We start from the raw sequence: 15,741 nt of genomic DNA, 5'->3' as shown, positions 1-15,741 counted from the left end.
AGCCATGCAGGGCTGCAGCAGCAACAGCAACAACAGATGATATTAGTGTTGCTCTCTCTAATAGAGACGCAAACGAGGGTTTAGGGTTTAGGGTTTAGAGGGGGCTAATCTGTGGCTATATTATAACCTGTCAGGCCGTGCTGCTGCTGCTGCTGCTACTACTGCAGTAGCTGCTGCTGTTGTTGCTGCAGCAGTAGCTGCTGCTATTGTTGCGGCAGCAGTACGTGCATTAAGTATTATGTTGCTGCTGTTCTTTATTGTTTGTTTCTGTTTATATTATTATTCATTAATAAATTAAATAAATTAAATAAATTATTTAGTTAATTTAATTAATATAATTAATTAAATTAAATTAATTAAATTAATTAATTAAATTAATTAAACAATTAATAAATTAACTAAAAAAAAAGGACAATAAATATAATTTATCTATTTCTCTCTTCTTTTCTCCTCGTCTCTCTTCGTCTCTTTCTCTTTTTCTCTCTTTATGTTTACAATTTTATTTATTTATTTATTTATTTTATTTATTTATTTATTTATTTATTTATTTATTTATTTATTTTATTTTATTTATTTATTTATTTACTTTGTTTATTAATTATAAATGTATTTTATTTATTTATCTATTTATTTGTATTTTCTTTTGTTTGTTGTGTTCTTATTCCCTTATCTTGTGCATTCGCTATTTCTCCTCTTTGCTGTCGTGTTGCTGCTGCTGTTGCTGCAGTTGCTGCAGTTGCTGCACTTGCTGCAGTTCCTACTATAGCTACAATAGCTGCATTTGCTGCATTTGCTGCATTTGCTGCAGTTGCTGCAGTTGCTGCTGCTGCATCATGTCAATAAGAACGCCAAAGAATAAACAAAAATAAATGTTTAGATAAGAAGCCTAAGTATCTTATCTAGTTGTGTTTCTCCTGCTGCTGCTGCTGCTGCAGCAGCAGCAGCAGCAGCCGGTATAGCACCTTGTAATACGACCCAGAAAGCGGCGCGAACAGCAGCACGTGCAGCAGCAGCAGCAGCAGCAATAAATATACCAGCAGCAGGATGATGAGGATGTAAGAATACATTTATTGCTACTATATTGCTGCTAAACCCTAAGACAGCAACACAATGACGCAGCAGCAGCGCCTCCCTCCATCCCATGATTAATAATGCCCCTACCTTACTATATAAAGATAGACCTAATGCTGTTAGTAGTACACCTAGCTCGAATTCCTCTCCTGCTGCTGCTGCTGCTGATGCTGATGCTGGTTGTGCTGCTGCTGCTGCTGGTGACTGCTGTGCTGCTGCTGTTTCTGCTGTTTCTGCTTGTCCTGCTGATGTTAGTTCTGTTGTTGGTGCTGCTGTTGCTGCCCTTGCTGCTGTTGCTGCTGTTGCTGCGGTGTTTCCACCAGCGCCAGAAGCAGCATCAGCATCGGCAGGAGGAGCAGCAGCAGGAGGAGGGGGAGCAGCAGCAGCAGGAGACTCAGCAGCAGCGGGAGCAGCGGGAGCAGCAGCAGCAGAGGGCATTGTCTTCTTTCTCCATATAAAATATAACCAAGTAAGAAGGACAGCAGTAGCTAAGAAGGCAAATAGCTCAGCAGCAGAAGACAGCAGCACGAGCAGCTGCTGCTCTATTGCTGCAGCAGACGATGTACGCATGTGCTGCACTGAATGGAACTCTTGCTGCCGCTGCTGCTGCTGCTGCTGCTGTTGCTGCTGCTGAAGGGTGGATGGACCACGCTTTGAGGAAGAAGACCTTTTGCACTTCTTCCCGTTGCTGCTTCTGTTGTTGCTGCTGCTGCAGGATCTGCTCCTGCTGCAGGACCTGCTGTTGCTGCTGCTGCTGCTGCTGCTGCTGTTTATAGAAGAACTCTCCTCACTATACGAGCAGCTAGACGCACCACATTCACGTGCTGCTGCTGGTGCTGCAGCTGCTGCAGGATCTGCTGCTGCTGCTGCTTCTATATTGGGGAGGTGCTCCGACAGCAGCAGCGGGCTGCTATCTGCTGCAAGGTGACAGCCATGCATAAGACGGCTGCTGCTGCTGCTGTTGCTGCTGCTGCTGCTGCTGTTGCAGTATTTTCTATGAGGAGAGAAGACAGCAGCAAAACCGCATGCAAGCAGCGCTAACACTGACGGCCGCCGGAAGAGACTCCGTCTTCTGCTGCAGTTACTCCGCTTCTGCGGCTGCCGCTGCTGCTGCTGCTGCAGCTCTGCAGCAACAGCAGCAGCAGATGCACCATCCCGTTGCTGCTGCACACCATCTGCAGATCTGCTGTTGCTGGTGTCGCTGAAGCAGTCTGGATCTGTTTCCTCCGGTTGACTGTACTGCTGCTGCTGCTGTGGTTGCTGCTGCTGCGGCGGTTGCTGCTGCGGCTGCTGCGGTTGCTGCTGCGGCTGCTGCTGCTGGTGTCTATGCTGGGGGGAGTGCAGCAGGAACCACTCTAGATAAGCATCAAAGAAAACGCATGCAACAGTAAACTTAATTATGCTAGGGGGAACGGACCCCCTTGTGTGGGGTTTCCTATTGTATAGGAGGTGCCTATACACCTGAGGTTTATGCAGCAGCAGATCTAATGCTAGCAGCAGGGAGTCATGCTGCACATAAGGATCTGCTAGTTTGCTGCAGTTGCTGCAGCAAACTAGACGGATATTATCCGAGCCAGGAGGGAACGCCCTGTATATACACTCTACTGGGGCCCCACACTCTATACAAACTAATCGACCCCTATATTTCTGCTGCTGCTGCTGCTGCTGTAATCGTTGCTGTTGTAGCTCCTGCTGCTGCTGCTGCTGCAAAGAACGCTGAGGTTCCAGATGCAGGTCCCCTACGGGCTCAAGGCTTCCTATCGGGCAAGAAGAAAACATCTGCGGGATGTCTGCTGCTCTTGCTGCTGCTCTTGCTGCTGCTGCCTTTTGCTGCTGCTTTTGCGCTGCTGACACGGCTGGCTGGAGCCGCTACTATCCCTTCGGCTGCTGCTGCTGCTGCTGCAGCAACAGACACTGTGCCCCTTAAGGCAGTAAAAGTACAACAAAAAAATCCTCTAAAGAGCAGTCACCGAACGGTACTGCTGCTGCTGTTGTTGCAGTAGACTCCACCTGCTCCAGCAGTCCCGCTGCTGCTGCGGTTGCTACTGCTGTGGTTGCTGCAGTGTCTGGGGTCATTGGGAGTCGTCTGCCTCCTTTGGCCTCCAGTCGTTACATAAATTTCCCCTCAGCTATCGAGCAGCGAGCCCATAAGCAGTTGCTGCTGCTGCTGCTGCCTCCTGCTGCTACTGCGGTTGCAGCGGAGCGGCGACTGGGGCTGTAGCAGCAGCAGCAGCAGGCAGCAGCAGAAGGCATCCTGTAGTAGTTCTCGCAGCAGCAGCAACAAAGTGAGATATATTTATCAAGTCCATTTAAATACTGCAGCAGAGAGCTGCTGCTGCAGCAGACTGTCTTACTTCTGCTGCATCGCTGCGGAATCCGCTGCAGCAAGCTAGGCAGCAGCAGCAACAACAACAACAGCAACAGCAGCAGCAACAGCAGTAGCAACAACAGCAGCAGCAGAAGCATATTGTAGTGCAGTATGGGCCTGAAGACAGCCGCTATAGAGACAGATGGGCGCTTCAGAGCCCGCAGCAAGATCTTGGGGGGTCCGAGCAGCAGCAGCAAGATCAACAACAACAGCAGCAGCAGCAGTGACGGCAGCTAGAGAATAAGCAGCCGCAGCAACAACAGCAGCAGCAACAACAGCAACAACATGAGCAGTAGGCGAGAATGACAGCAGCAGCAGATGGCGCTGCCGACACGCCTGCAGCGGCAGATGATGCAGCATCGAGAGCAGCAACAGCAGCAACATCTGCTGCTGCAGCGGTAGCAGCAACTACAGAAGCAGTAGGAGCAGCGAATGGTCCAACTTCCTCCGAATTCTGTGCAGGACCAGCAGGTCCAGACCCCCCGCCACCTCCTCCAGCGGCAGCCACAGCAGCAGCAGCAGGAGCCGCACCAGTCGCATCAGAAGGACCAACAGCAGCAGCAGCAACAGTAGCAGCAACGGAAGCAGCAGAAGCAGCTCGAATTCCTTGGCGTGAGCAGCGTGAAGCAGCACTTGAAGCATGCAGAGCTGTAGATAGGGAGCTGCAGGCGCTGCTGCAGGACAGCAAGAAGAGGACAGGCAGCAGCAGCAGCAGCAGCTGCAGCAGGTTGCAAGAGTCCTGTGCTGCTGCGTCTGCTTTGCTGCAGCAGCACATGGACAGACTAAGCGAGGGTTTGCCTGTATTGGCTGCTGCAGTTCAGCGGTCTGCTGCAGCAGCATCGCAGCACGGTGCAGCAGCAACAGCATCAGGTGCAGCAACAGCAGCAGCAGCAGCAGAAGCAGCAGCAAGTCTTCTTGCTGCGTTCCCCGTTAGAGATATTCTTCTTGCTGCTCGCGATGCAACAAAGACAGAAAACATAAAGCTGCTGCTTGGAGCAGCAAACTTGCTGCGGTGCCTGCTGCTGCACCTGCAGCGGCGGCTGCTCATGACACCCCAGGCCCCGCTACTGCAGCAGCAACAGCAAGAGCAGCAGGCAGAGAAGCAGCTGGAGACGGTGCAGCGGGATGGGCTGAAGCAGAAACAAGGACTGGGAATGGATACCGCTGCTGCTGCTGCTGCTGCTGCAACAGAAGCAGCAGCATCGGATGTCTTGTTGCTGGTGTCGGTGCTGGAGGATCTTATGCAGCAGGCACTGCAGCAGCAACCGCAGCAGCAGCAGCAGCTACAGATCCGTGTGCTGCAGGTTGCGCTTCTTGTTGCTGCACCAGAAGCAAGAGTTGCTGCTGATGCTGCAGTTGTTCATAGACTCGCGCGTCTCTTTGTATGGTTCATAGGAGCAGCAGCAGCTCCTTCTGCATCTGCTGCTGTTCCTGCTGCTGCTGCTGCAGCTGCCACACACTCCAAAGCTGCTGCTGCTGCTGCTGCTGCAACCAACGCGTCCCTCTTCCATGGCGCTTGTGCAGGGCTTGAGCAGCTCATAGGCTGTCTTGTTGGTGGGGCACTACAAGAGCAGCAGCAGCAGCAGCGGCAGCGGCAGCAGCAGCAGCAGCAGCAGCATATTCTACTGCAGCAGAGGGAGCCAGGTCGGGCCGGAAGGGCTCTGTTGGATCTGCTTGGGGATTTGACGCACGTGTTGCTGCAGTCCTGCAACAGCAGCAGCAACAGCAGCAGCAGCAACAGTAGCAGCACCGGCAAAATGGCTCCTGCTGCAGCATGGCTTGGTGGTTTGTCTCTCTCTGCTTCTGTTTGCCTCCATCTATGGACTTCGCTGCTGCTGCAGTACCCGTCGCTGCCTCTGCTGCTGCCAGGTTTGCTGCAGTTGCTGCAGCAGCAGCTGTGCCCCGTGCTGCAGCAGCTCCTGCTGCAGCAGCACCCGGAGAAGCCCGTGCTGCTGCGTGCGGTAAGGCTTGTTGTGCTGCTTGTGTATATGTACCTCCCACTGCTGCAGCAGCAGGCAACTCCGCTGCTGCTGCTGCTGCAGCGCCTGGCAGATGCAGCAGCAGATTGGGTGAGAGCTGCTGCTCTTGAAGCTCTGACTGTTTGCTGCAGCGACCCTGTGCTGCTGCTGCAGCTAGACGCCCCGGAGCCCCCTGCTGCAGCAGCAGCTCAGGGTGCTGCTAGTACAAGTGGGGAAGGAGGAGAAACAGCTGCAGCAACTGCAGCAGCAGCAACAACAACAACACGACCTCCTCCTCGTCGCCTCTTGGGGCAGATCCTCGAGACATTCAGCCGCACCATCCATCAGATATGCTTTGCTTCTGCTGCAGAGCAGCAGCAGCAACTGCTGCTGCTGCACAGAGATGCCTTTCAGCTCTCTGAGAACCCTGCTGCTGCTGCTACTGCAGCGCAGCACCGGAGCTCAGGTGTACGCACAGCTGTAGGAGCCATGCGTGTTGCTGCTGCTGCTGCCAGGAGGGAGGCATCTGGCTACTGGGTTGCGCTGCCGCCCCGCAACAGCAGTAGCAGTAGCAGCAGTAGCAGCAGCAGCAGCATCAACAGCAGTAGTAATATCAGCAACAGCAACAACAGCAGCAGCAGCAGCAGCAGCAAGGTGCGGCTAGGAATGCTTTCGCGCGATGCTGCTTTGCTGCAGTGCAGCAGCAGATGCAGCAGCACCACCAGCAGTCGTACTAGCAGCCCACGTAGGAGCACTAGCGGGCCCGCTAGTGGAGCAGCAGCAGCAGCAGCAGCTGCTGCTGCTGCAGTTGCTGCTGGTAGTATACAATCTTCTGGCACAGCAAGACACGGATCAGTGAGTTCCATAGGATTTGGTTCTCGTGAGCTGCAGCAGCAGGCGGGGAACAGCACCAGCAGCAGCAGCAGTAGCAGCAGCAGCAGCAGCAGCTTCCGCAGCAAGGCCTCATCAGCAGAGTCTGCTGGTGCTGGTGCTGCTGCTGGTGCTGCTGGGTATGAAGTATGGGATACAGCACCGCGGCTGCTCGAGTGCTGCGCTGCTCTTGGATGTCCAGAGGAGGAAGCTGCAGCAGCAGCAGCTGCTGCTGCTGTTGTCTCAAGGGCGCGTTTGCTGCACCTGTCGCTGTCTGGCTTGCTGCTCTCAGTAGAGGCGCTGCTTGCTGCGACATTGGAGGCTGCTGCTGCTGCACCGCCCGCTGCAGCAGCAGCTGCTGTTGCAGCTACAGCAGCAGCAGACCCTGAGCACCAGCGGAGGAGGCTGCAAATGCTGCTGCGGCAGCCACTTGATTTACCGCTGACACAGCAGCAAGCTTGCTGCTTTGCTGCTGCTGCTGCAGGGTGGAGTCCGGTGGTGTCGGCCTTAGGTCTAGTACTGACAGCCCATGTCTCTCTTACTCTGCAGACAGCAGCAACTAGCAGCAGCACCACCAGCAGCAGCAAGAAGGAGTTGGGCTTGACTTGGCCTGGGCAGGCAGCAGCAGCGGCAGCAACAACGAATGTGCTGCTCTGCTGCTGCTACCAGCTTCTGCTCGTCTGCTGCTTGCTGCGCGTTGCTGCTGCAGCAACTGCAACGCTGCAGGCAGTAATGCGCTTCTGTTTGTATGCAGCAATGGGCAGTGCTGCTGCTCCTGCTGCAGCAGCGCAAGACTCCACTAGCCACCTGCACCGCAGCAACAGCAGCAGCAGCACCAGCAGCAGCAGCAGCACCAGCAGCAGCTCGTCAGCAGCTGCTGCCGTTGTTGCTGCTGCAGGGGGTGCCGCTGCTTCTCTCGGTCTAACAAGCTCGGAGGCCTTTACCTGGTTGTTTGGGAGACGTGACACCAAGAGCACAAGCAGCAGCAACAACAGCAGCAGCAGCAACAGCAGCAAGCTGCCGCAGCAGCAGGTCTCCCAGCTTGCTGCTGCTGCTCGCTCCTTCCTGTTTGCTGCTATATCTAACCTAGGCAGCATCCTCTCCCCTTCTTGTTGGCTGCTCTGTCTGCGGGCACTAGAAGAGCTGCCGCCTCTTGACCAGCAGCAACAGCAGCAGCAACAGCAGCAGCAGCAGCACCAGCAGGTGGTGGAGCTCGATTTTCCTCCCGATTATGGTATGCCTGCTTTATTGATGGAGCCAGCGTCAGCAACAACAGCAGCAGCAACAGCAGCAGCAGCAGATGATGATGATGATGATACAACGGTAGTAGCTGCAGCAGCGAATGAAGGACAGTCAGAGGCTGTGGTAGCAGCAGCAGCATACTGGAGGGACTTAGGGTTAAGTGCGCATGCAGCAGAAGCAGCAGCAGAAGCTGCTGCTGCTGCTGCCGTGTCTGTTGCATCTTCTGCTTGCCCCATAGCTTTACGAGGCCCTTCTGCTTCTGATAACAGCAGCAGCAGCAGCAGCACCGTGCAACCACTGCAACCACCGTCTCCGGCGTCGTCTGCATCAGCGTCTGCTGCTGCTGCAGCAGCAACAGCAGCTGCAGCTGCAGCAGCAGGAAAAGGAGAATTAGCTGCATTTGGGCTGCTGTCTAGACAGCTGACATATCAAGGCCTAAAGGCTGCACTGCATGCGCATGCACAGTATTTGCTGCTGTTGTTGCTGAAGGCTTCTTCCGCCACTACGGCTGTGGGGCCTGCAGCAGCAGCAGCAGCAGCAGCTGCTGCTGCTGCTGCCGCGGATTCCCCCGCAAGCGGACGCCCCACGCAGCATCAGCTGGACCACCAAGACACTGCAGCACGCTGTTGCTGCAGCACAGGAGGGCCTTGTCAGATATCGGGATGTGCAGCAGCTATCTCAGCCACAGCAGCAGCAGCAACGGCAGCAGCAACAACAACATCAGGCAGCAATTCTGCAGCACCGTGGCAAGGGTGCAGCAGCAACTCGCTGGAGCCTTTTATTGGCCCTCGAACTGAAAGACTGAGCAGCAGCAGCAGTAGCAGCAGCTGCAGCAGCGAGGCGCTGCTGCTGCCTCCCTGCTGGCGACGACTGTTGCTGCTGCTGCTGTACAACGTCGACCGCCTGCCGCTTCTTATACAAAACTCTGTACCCCGTGCCTCCTCAGCAGCAGCAACAGCAGCAGCTGCTGCAGCTGGTGAGGAGGAAGAGCAGAGGGATATATTGGCTTTTGCTGCTCTTGCAGATACACCGCAGCTAAGTGCAGCAGCAAGAGTAGAAGCAGTGAGGTGTTTGTCTTTGTTCTTGCAGCTGCTGCTGCCGGAAATAAACTCTTGCTGCGCTGCAGCAGCAGCAGCTGCTGCTGCTGCCTGCCCCGAGGAGACCGCAGCAGCAGAAGCAGCAGCAGCAACAGCAGAGGCGGAGCTTCAGTGTCTAGCGCTGCAGTGTCTATGCAGGTTGCTAGCAGCAGCAAATGGAGTGTCACGTTTTGCTGCGCTGCGGTCTCTGCAGCAGCTGCTGCAGACACGAGGGCAGCTGCTGCGGCCCCGTGCTTGGCTACTGATTCTTGCTGCTGTTGCTGCAGCAGCAGCACAGCAGGTACCCCATGAACTCCGTGCCGTCGTATCGGCTGTTGCTGAGGCACGCAACAGCAGCTGGGATACCAGCAGCATCTGCTGCAGCAGCACCAGCAAACAGCAGCAGCAGCAGCGGGTTCATTCTCCTGGTTGCATAGCTGACCGTAGGGAGGTCTTAGCGCTAATGGAGTTAATCGTTCATGACTATGGAGAGGATATTCCTGTGCATGTACGCCCGTCTTGCTGCTGCTGCTACTGCTGCTGTTGGTGTTGCTGCTGTTGCTGCTATGTAAAGACAGTGCTACTGCTGCAGCAACCAATGCTGCTTGTGGTCCTTGATGGATGTGCTGCTGCTACTTCTGGTATTTTGCATGCCAGGGGGTCTTCTGCTGCTGCTGCTGCTGCTACTGCTGTTTTGTTGCTTGTTTTGCTGCTTGTATGGATGCTGTGAGGTCTGTGCTGCTATGTTTGCTGCAGCCACTGACGCACGTGCTGGCAGCAGCAGTGGCAGCGTTGGCGATATCTGAGGAAGGGAGCAGCAGCAGTAGCGAGGCAGCTGCAGCAGCTGCAGCAGCAGCAGCAGCAGGTTCAGCAGATATATCTGGTGGATTTGCTTCTTGCTTCTCTTATCGATGCATTGGTCTTCTTTGGTCTCTTGCAGATTTCTTAGGAAAAAAGAGACGCAAACGAGCTGCTGCTGCTGCTGCAACAGCAGCAACAGCAGCAACAGGAGCACTGGAAGATGACAAAGGCAGTCTCATGGCGTTATCACCAACGGCAGCAGCAGCAGCAACACCACAAGCAGCAGCAGCAACAGCAGCAACTGCAGCAGGAGCAACGGAGACACGTCTGTTGCTTGTGCCGTTTGCTTCCTCTTTACGTTTTTTCGAGCCTCTTTGGGCGCCTCAGCAGCAGCAGCCGCTCAGCGCCCAGCAGCAGCAACAGCAGCATGAACAGCAGCACGAACAGCAGCAGCAGCAGCAACAGCAGCAGCATGAGGAGATTGATTTAGAGGAGAGCTTAACAGCAGCAACATATATGCATTTAGGTGTATTAGCAGCAGACAGCAGATCTTCTCTTCGTCATTGTGCACTAAAAAGTTTAATTGCTGCATTAAGATCTTTTCCCCTTGTATTAAATTATAATTATAATTATTATAAACAATACTCTGTTAGGTATGCTGCTGCTGCTGCTTCTACTGCTGTTGCTGCTGCTGCTGCTGATGCTGCTGATGTTGATGGAGGTGGCGGTGGTGGTGGTGTCATGTTTGTCCTGCTGGCGATGATGATCATGTGTCTGCTGTTGTTGCTGTTCTTCATGCTGATCTTCATGCTCTTGCTTCTGCTCATCCTCTTCTTGCTGTTGCTGCTGCTGTTGCTGTAGGTGTGTGTCTCGCATACTGACGACAACTTTGCTGGACGTCTGCAGCGCATACGTGAGGTTGACCGCCCTGAAGGATGAACAGAGCAGCAGCAATAGCAGCAGCAGCAGCAACGGCAGCAGCAGCACCTGTAACAGCAACAGCAGCAGCAACAACAGCAGCAGCAACAACAGCATGGAGAGCGAGGCAAAGCAATGGGCTGAGACACTCGTTATTGCTGTTGACGGCGTGCGTGTGCTGCTGCTGCACTACGCATCTGCTCTGCAACAGAAGCAACAGCAGCAACAACAGCAACAGCAGCAGCAGGCTGCAACAGAAGGTAGAGAGGATTCGGAAGGGGAAGAACTTGTACTTGAATCTGCTGCTGCGCTGCTGCTTACACTACAGGCGGCAACAGCAGCACAAAAAGTCCTTCCTCAAGAGCTGCTGCTGGCAGCAAATGTCGCCATTGGGGATGTCCTTACTCTCTCGGTTGCTGCAGTACCTGTCAGTCGCGCTGCTGCTGCTGTTGTTATTGCTGTTGCTGTTGCTGCTGTCAGCGTCTGTTGAGATCCTTGAACTGTTCGCATGCATGCTGCTGCTGTCGTGTGTGCTGTTGCTTATCGATGCTGCTGCTGCTGCACCAGGTGCCTTCAGCCTACGTGCGCTCGTGGTTGCTTCAGCAGGCATCAATGTTGCTGCTGTTGCTGTTGCTGCTGTTGCTGTTGCTGCTACTACAGGTTCCGGTGGAAATGTTGCAGCAGCTGTATCGCCGTGCGCAGTTTGCTGCTGCTGTAGACCCCACATCCAGCAGCAGCAGCAGCAGCAGCAGCGAGGTGCAGCAGACGACAACATTGTGGGCAATGGGTTGGGCGGTGTATTGGCAGCTGGCAAGGAATTTGCTTCCGCCGCTGCATGCGCTGCAGCAAACAATCAATGGAGAGCAGCAGCAAGAACAGGAGAAGCAGCAGCAGCAGCTGCAGCTGCGCAGCTCTTTGGGGGCACAAGAAGCAGAAGCAGTGATGTCTTCTTTAGTTGATCTTCTAGAGTTTGCTGCTGCTCAACGGGCAACAGCAGCGGCAGCAGCAGCAGCAGCAGCAGCGCGACTACCCCCACCCCCACCACCACCACCACCACCAGCGACAGCAGCAGCAGCAACAGCAGCAGCAACAACAGCAGCAGCAACAGCAGAAACATCAACAGGATTAGTTGAGCATGCAGTGTCTATACAGCTGGCGTTGGGGCTGTTAACTGCACCTCCTCTCTTCTATCGTCATGCAACTCCTCTTTCATTGCCCCCTGCAGCGGCTGGTAAGCTTTGCTGCTGCTGCTGCTGCTGCTGCTGCTGCTGCCGGTCCTTTTGCAGCCGCTGTTGGTGGGCGCTTGGCTGATGCTGCAGCTGGCTTTCTAACCCGTGCTGCTTGGGCTGCTTCGGCTGTCCTCCTGGCAGTTCCTGTTGTCTTTGTTGCGGCTGCAGTTGTTTCCGTTGTTGCGTTTGCTGCTGCTGTTGCTGCTGTATTGACATATGGGCAGATTGCGTTTGCTTGAGTTGTTTGCTGCCGCAGCTGGGAGTAACTCACGGACGTCCGTGCAGCAGCAGCGGCTGCAGCAACAACGGCAGCTGCTGTTGCAGCAGCAAGTGAATCTTCCAGCAGCAGCCGCTGACGCGCAGCAAGGCCCTTGGTATTCTTGGGAGGTGGTAAGCAGCAGCGTGCAGCAGTTTGTTGCTGCAGCAGACGGACGGCTGCTAGCAGAGTGTCCTCAGCAGCAACAGCAACAGCAACAGCTGCTGTTGCAGTTGCCCTCCGACCGCGGCTGGCCAACAGCAGGTACGGCGGCAAGCAACAGCAACAACAGCAGCAGCAGCAAAAGCAAGAAAAGCGACAGTAGTGCCAAAGCCATCACGTCGTGTTTGCGGCTGCAGCCGCATGCAGCAGCAGCTGCTGCTGCTGCTGCCGCTGCTGCTGCTAGCGGGGGCAGTCCTCAGACAGCAGCAGCAGCGCATCAACCCAGGTCAACAAATCCATTCGAGCCAGAGAGCACTACATGCAGCAGCACCAGCAGCACACCTGCCGCTGCAGCAGCTGCAGCAGCCGCTGCTGCTGCTGCCGCGGCCGCACCCACCACAGCAATGCTTGATGAAATGCGGGAGCGGATCGACTTGCGGCGTTTCCTGCCGCTGCAGCAAACGGCAGCAGCAGCAGCAACAAAAGCAACAACAGCAACGGCTGCTGCTGCTGCTAATGGAAAGGAGACAGCAGCAGCGGACGATACAGCAACAGCAGCAGGAGCAGCAGCAAGTGCTGCTTCAGCATGTCTAAAAGATGAATTGCCTCTCTGTTGCTCCTTTAGGCTCACAAGTGTGCAGCTAATGACATGTAGCCGATTGCTGCAGCTGCTGCCTGCTGGTGCACCTGCTGCTGTTGCTGCTGCACCCGCTGCTGCTGCTGCTGCTGCATCTGGAGACATAATGCTCTGCCTACTAGATGAACTATGCAGAGTTCTCTTAGATCCTCTTCGTCTATTTGGGGATTCTCTTAGTCTTGCTGTTGGCAGCTCGGCGTTGCTGCTGCTGCTGCAGTTCTTTAGACAGGCCATCGTTAAGGCAATATATGCCGATCTGCAGCAGCAGCAGCAGGAGCAGCAACAGGAGCAGCATGATTCATGCAAGACGACAACACTAGATGCTGTGTTACGGTGTGTCCCTCTAGTGCTGCAGCACTTTGTTGCTGCTGCAGCAACTCGCTGCGACCTCCGTCTTCGTGATGTTGGGTTTTGGGCATTGGCAGCACAGGCTGTATGCACTCTCTGTGAAGATGCAGCAGCAGCAGCAGCAACGGCAGCAGCAGCAGCAGCAGCGCATCCACTAGTATCCCCGAACACTTTGGAGCAGCTGTGGGGCGCCGTCGCATCTGCGCTACTGCAGCTCGCCACAGATGATCACGGCCTCGTGCAGCAGCAGCAACAACAGCAGCAGCAACTGCAACAGCAGCTGCAGCAACTGCAGAAACGCCAGCAGCAGGTGCAGCAACTCTTACTTAAGCATCAACAAGCTGTCCAAAGTAAGCCAACAGCAGTAACTCACATCATCTAGGGTTTAGGGTTTAGGGTTTAGGGAGTTGGGACTTAGGGTTTAAGGTTGGGGGTTTAGGGTTTAGGGTTTAGGGTTCGGGTTTTAGGGTTTGCGTGTGTGCTGCAGCTCATTTGCCACAGCCTTTTAGCGCTCCTTCCTACCTGCCTCCAGGTGCAGCAAACGAGCTGTATCTGCAGCAGCAGCAGCTGTTCCCGCAGCAGCCACCACCGCCTCCGTATGCATGCAGCCCCAGTCATCAACAGACACTGCAGCAGCTTCTGCATGAACAACAGCAGTTGCAGCAGCAGGTGCAACACATCCAGCACGAACTGCAGCAGCAGCACCAACAGCAACTGTGCGATAGTCCGGAGGTCGTCTTGCTGCGGCGTTGGGTGCTGCGCATTGCTGCTACAGTGCTGCAGCAGCAGCAGCAGCAGCAATGGGCTACTGATACTTTAGCCGATCTCGTACGTTCTCCTCCCCACTCTGCATGCGCCAAGCAGCAGCAGCAGCAGCAGGAACAGAAGTAGCGGCACCAGTCTTACACGTAGCAGCGGCACTTCCGAGCAGCAGCTGCAGCAGGTGTTACTAAGCCGGGATGGATAATATTTGTCTATATTTTGCTGCTGCTGTTGCTGCTGCTGCAGGCTTCGGTGCTGCAGCTTGCATGCACAGATATGAGGGCCCCATCGACCTTCGCAAGGGAGGCATTTTCTTTGTGAGTTGTTGCTGCAGTTGCAGTGTCTGTGCATCTCAGTATGCTGCAGCGCAGCAAAAGTGGCAGTCTTTTCAGAGTGCTGCTGCAATTCCTGCTGGTTCTCTAATTGCTGCTGCTGCAGTTGCTGCTGCTACTGCTGTTTACAGGTTTTTTAGGGTTTGCGAAGAGCGCAACCCAGATGAAGTGTATCTTGAAGGGACGCATGCATCAGCAGCAGCACGCGAAGCAGCACGAGCAGCAGCAGCAGCAAGACAAGAGTTCCTTCTGCCGCTGCTGCTGCAGCAGTGCGACCGTGTCGTTAGGGCATACGCGGATGCCGCCCCAGGAGGGCCAGAGGTTCGTTTGTTGCTTCAACAGCAGCATCAGCAGCAGCAGCAGTAGCACCAGCAACAACGCCGCTAGAAGCAGCAGCTTCAGCATTAGCAGCTACATCTGCACCTGTAGCATCAAGAGCAGCAGCAGCAGCAGAAGGAGCAGTATTCTGTTTTTTGTGTTGCTGCTGCAGTTATATAGTGGTGTTGACCCTCGTTTATTAGAGTTAGTATTCTCTAGTGTACGTACACTCCAATGTGCTGCTCCTACCTCTGCACAAAACTCATCAACAAAGATCTCTACCCTCATGCAACTAGCAGGTATCATGCTGCTGCTGCTGCTGTTGTTGATGCTGGTGGTGGGATTTATGGTGCTGTTGGCGTTAGTGTTGCAGATAGATGTTGGCTGCTGCTGCTGGTGGTGCTGCAGTTGCTGCTGCTTGAGTTCTTTGCTGCTGCTGCTGCTGTATGGTTTTGTAGAGAATTTCATAACAGCTGCCGAACTAGGCTTCAAGGAAGTGGTTTGCTGCTGCTGTGAATGTTATGATGCAGGGGGGAAGGCGCATTTGCTGCTGCTGATGCCCAAATTTGTTTCCCTCGTCTCCTGTGATGATGCGTGCGTACCCTTGCTGCTGTTGCTTCTGTTGCTGCTCATGCTACTACAGCCGCAGCTGCTCAAGATGTTACTGCTGCTGGTACTCATGTTGCTTTTTTTTTGTTGCCTAAGCTGCTTGATGGGTGTAATCTGCTGCTGCTGCTGCTGCATGGTGTTGTGCTGCAGCTGTTTAAGACGCGAAGTGCAGCTCTGCTTGCAGACCACAGTAGAGGCCCTGGGGCTGTCTCAGGAGCAGCAGGAGCAACAGCAGCAACAGCAAGAGCAGCAAGAGGAGGAGAACCACCAGAAGCAGCAACAAGACCAGCAACAGCAAGACGACAAACAGCAGAACGGAGATACAACTTCCAAAAGACTGCCCTGATTTGCAGCTGCAGCTGCAGCAACAATAGTTGCAGCAACAGCTGCTGCTGCTAGTAAGGTTGTTACTGCTGGTGCTGCTGCGTCGTGCAGAGAGAATAGACGCAGCAGGAGCAGCAGTGAAGCGCGGCCGTGGCGTTGTGGTGCCGCTGCTGCTGTTGTTCTGCTGCTTTCGTTGCAGTTGGTGCAGCAGCAACAACCGCAGCAGCAGCTGCTGCTGCTGCTGCAGCAGCAGTATCCGGTCGCTTATTCTTTACTAATTTTAACAATTGCCAACCGCCGTAACAATTTAACTACTGATAGGACAAACACTACTATGCTTTTTCTGCTGCTGCTGCTCATTGTCTGCTTGCTTCCTGTCTACCTATTGTTTGTGCACTTTTTATTTTTTATGTCTTTTTGTTACAACAAGAAAAGTAGTTCTTCAGAGGCGGAGATAGTG

At 54.3% G+C, this 15,741-nt stretch overlaps 2 protein-coding genes across 2 annotated transcripts; one reads left to right on the top strand and one right to left on the bottom strand.

Moving 5' to 3' along the window:
- Positions 1-873: 873 nt before the first annotated feature.
- EMWEY_00021600 (hypothetical protein, conserved) lies at positions 874-3,147 on the bottom strand (the record flags this gene model as incomplete). The annotated part of the gene is made up of 4 exons (XM_013480548.1): positions 874-962; positions 1,167-2,424; positions 2,683-2,828; positions 3,042-3,147. The coding sequence occupies 4 exons, from the start codon at positions 3,145-3,147 to the stop codon at positions 874-876; spliced, it is 1,599 nt and encodes a 532-aa protein (XP_013336002.1).
- Positions 3,148-3,741: 594 nt separating this feature from the next.
- On the top strand, positions 3,742-15,303 carry EMWEY_00021590 (hypothetical protein, conserved; the record flags this gene model as incomplete). Its single annotated transcript, XM_013480547.1, has 8 exons — positions 3,742-9,093; positions 9,342-10,039; positions 10,248-10,731; positions 10,965-11,535; positions 11,790-13,286; positions 13,424-13,764; positions 14,184-14,351; positions 15,142-15,303. 8 exons carry the CDS (start codon positions 3,742-3,744, stop codon positions 15,301-15,303), a joined length of 9,273 nt encoding a protein of 3,090 aa, XP_013336001.1.
- Between the last annotated feature and the right edge of the window lie 438 nt (positions 15,304-15,741).

This window comes from Eimeria maxima, genomic scaffold (genome assembly GCF_000499605.1).
Source record: "Eimeria maxima Weybridge genomic scaffold, Emw_scaff204, whole genome shotgun sequence".
NCBI lineage: Eukaryota > Apicomplexa > Conoidasida > Eucoccidiorida > Eimeriidae > Eimeria > Eimeria maxima.
This window is presented reverse-complemented; position numbering and strand designations above follow the sequence as displayed.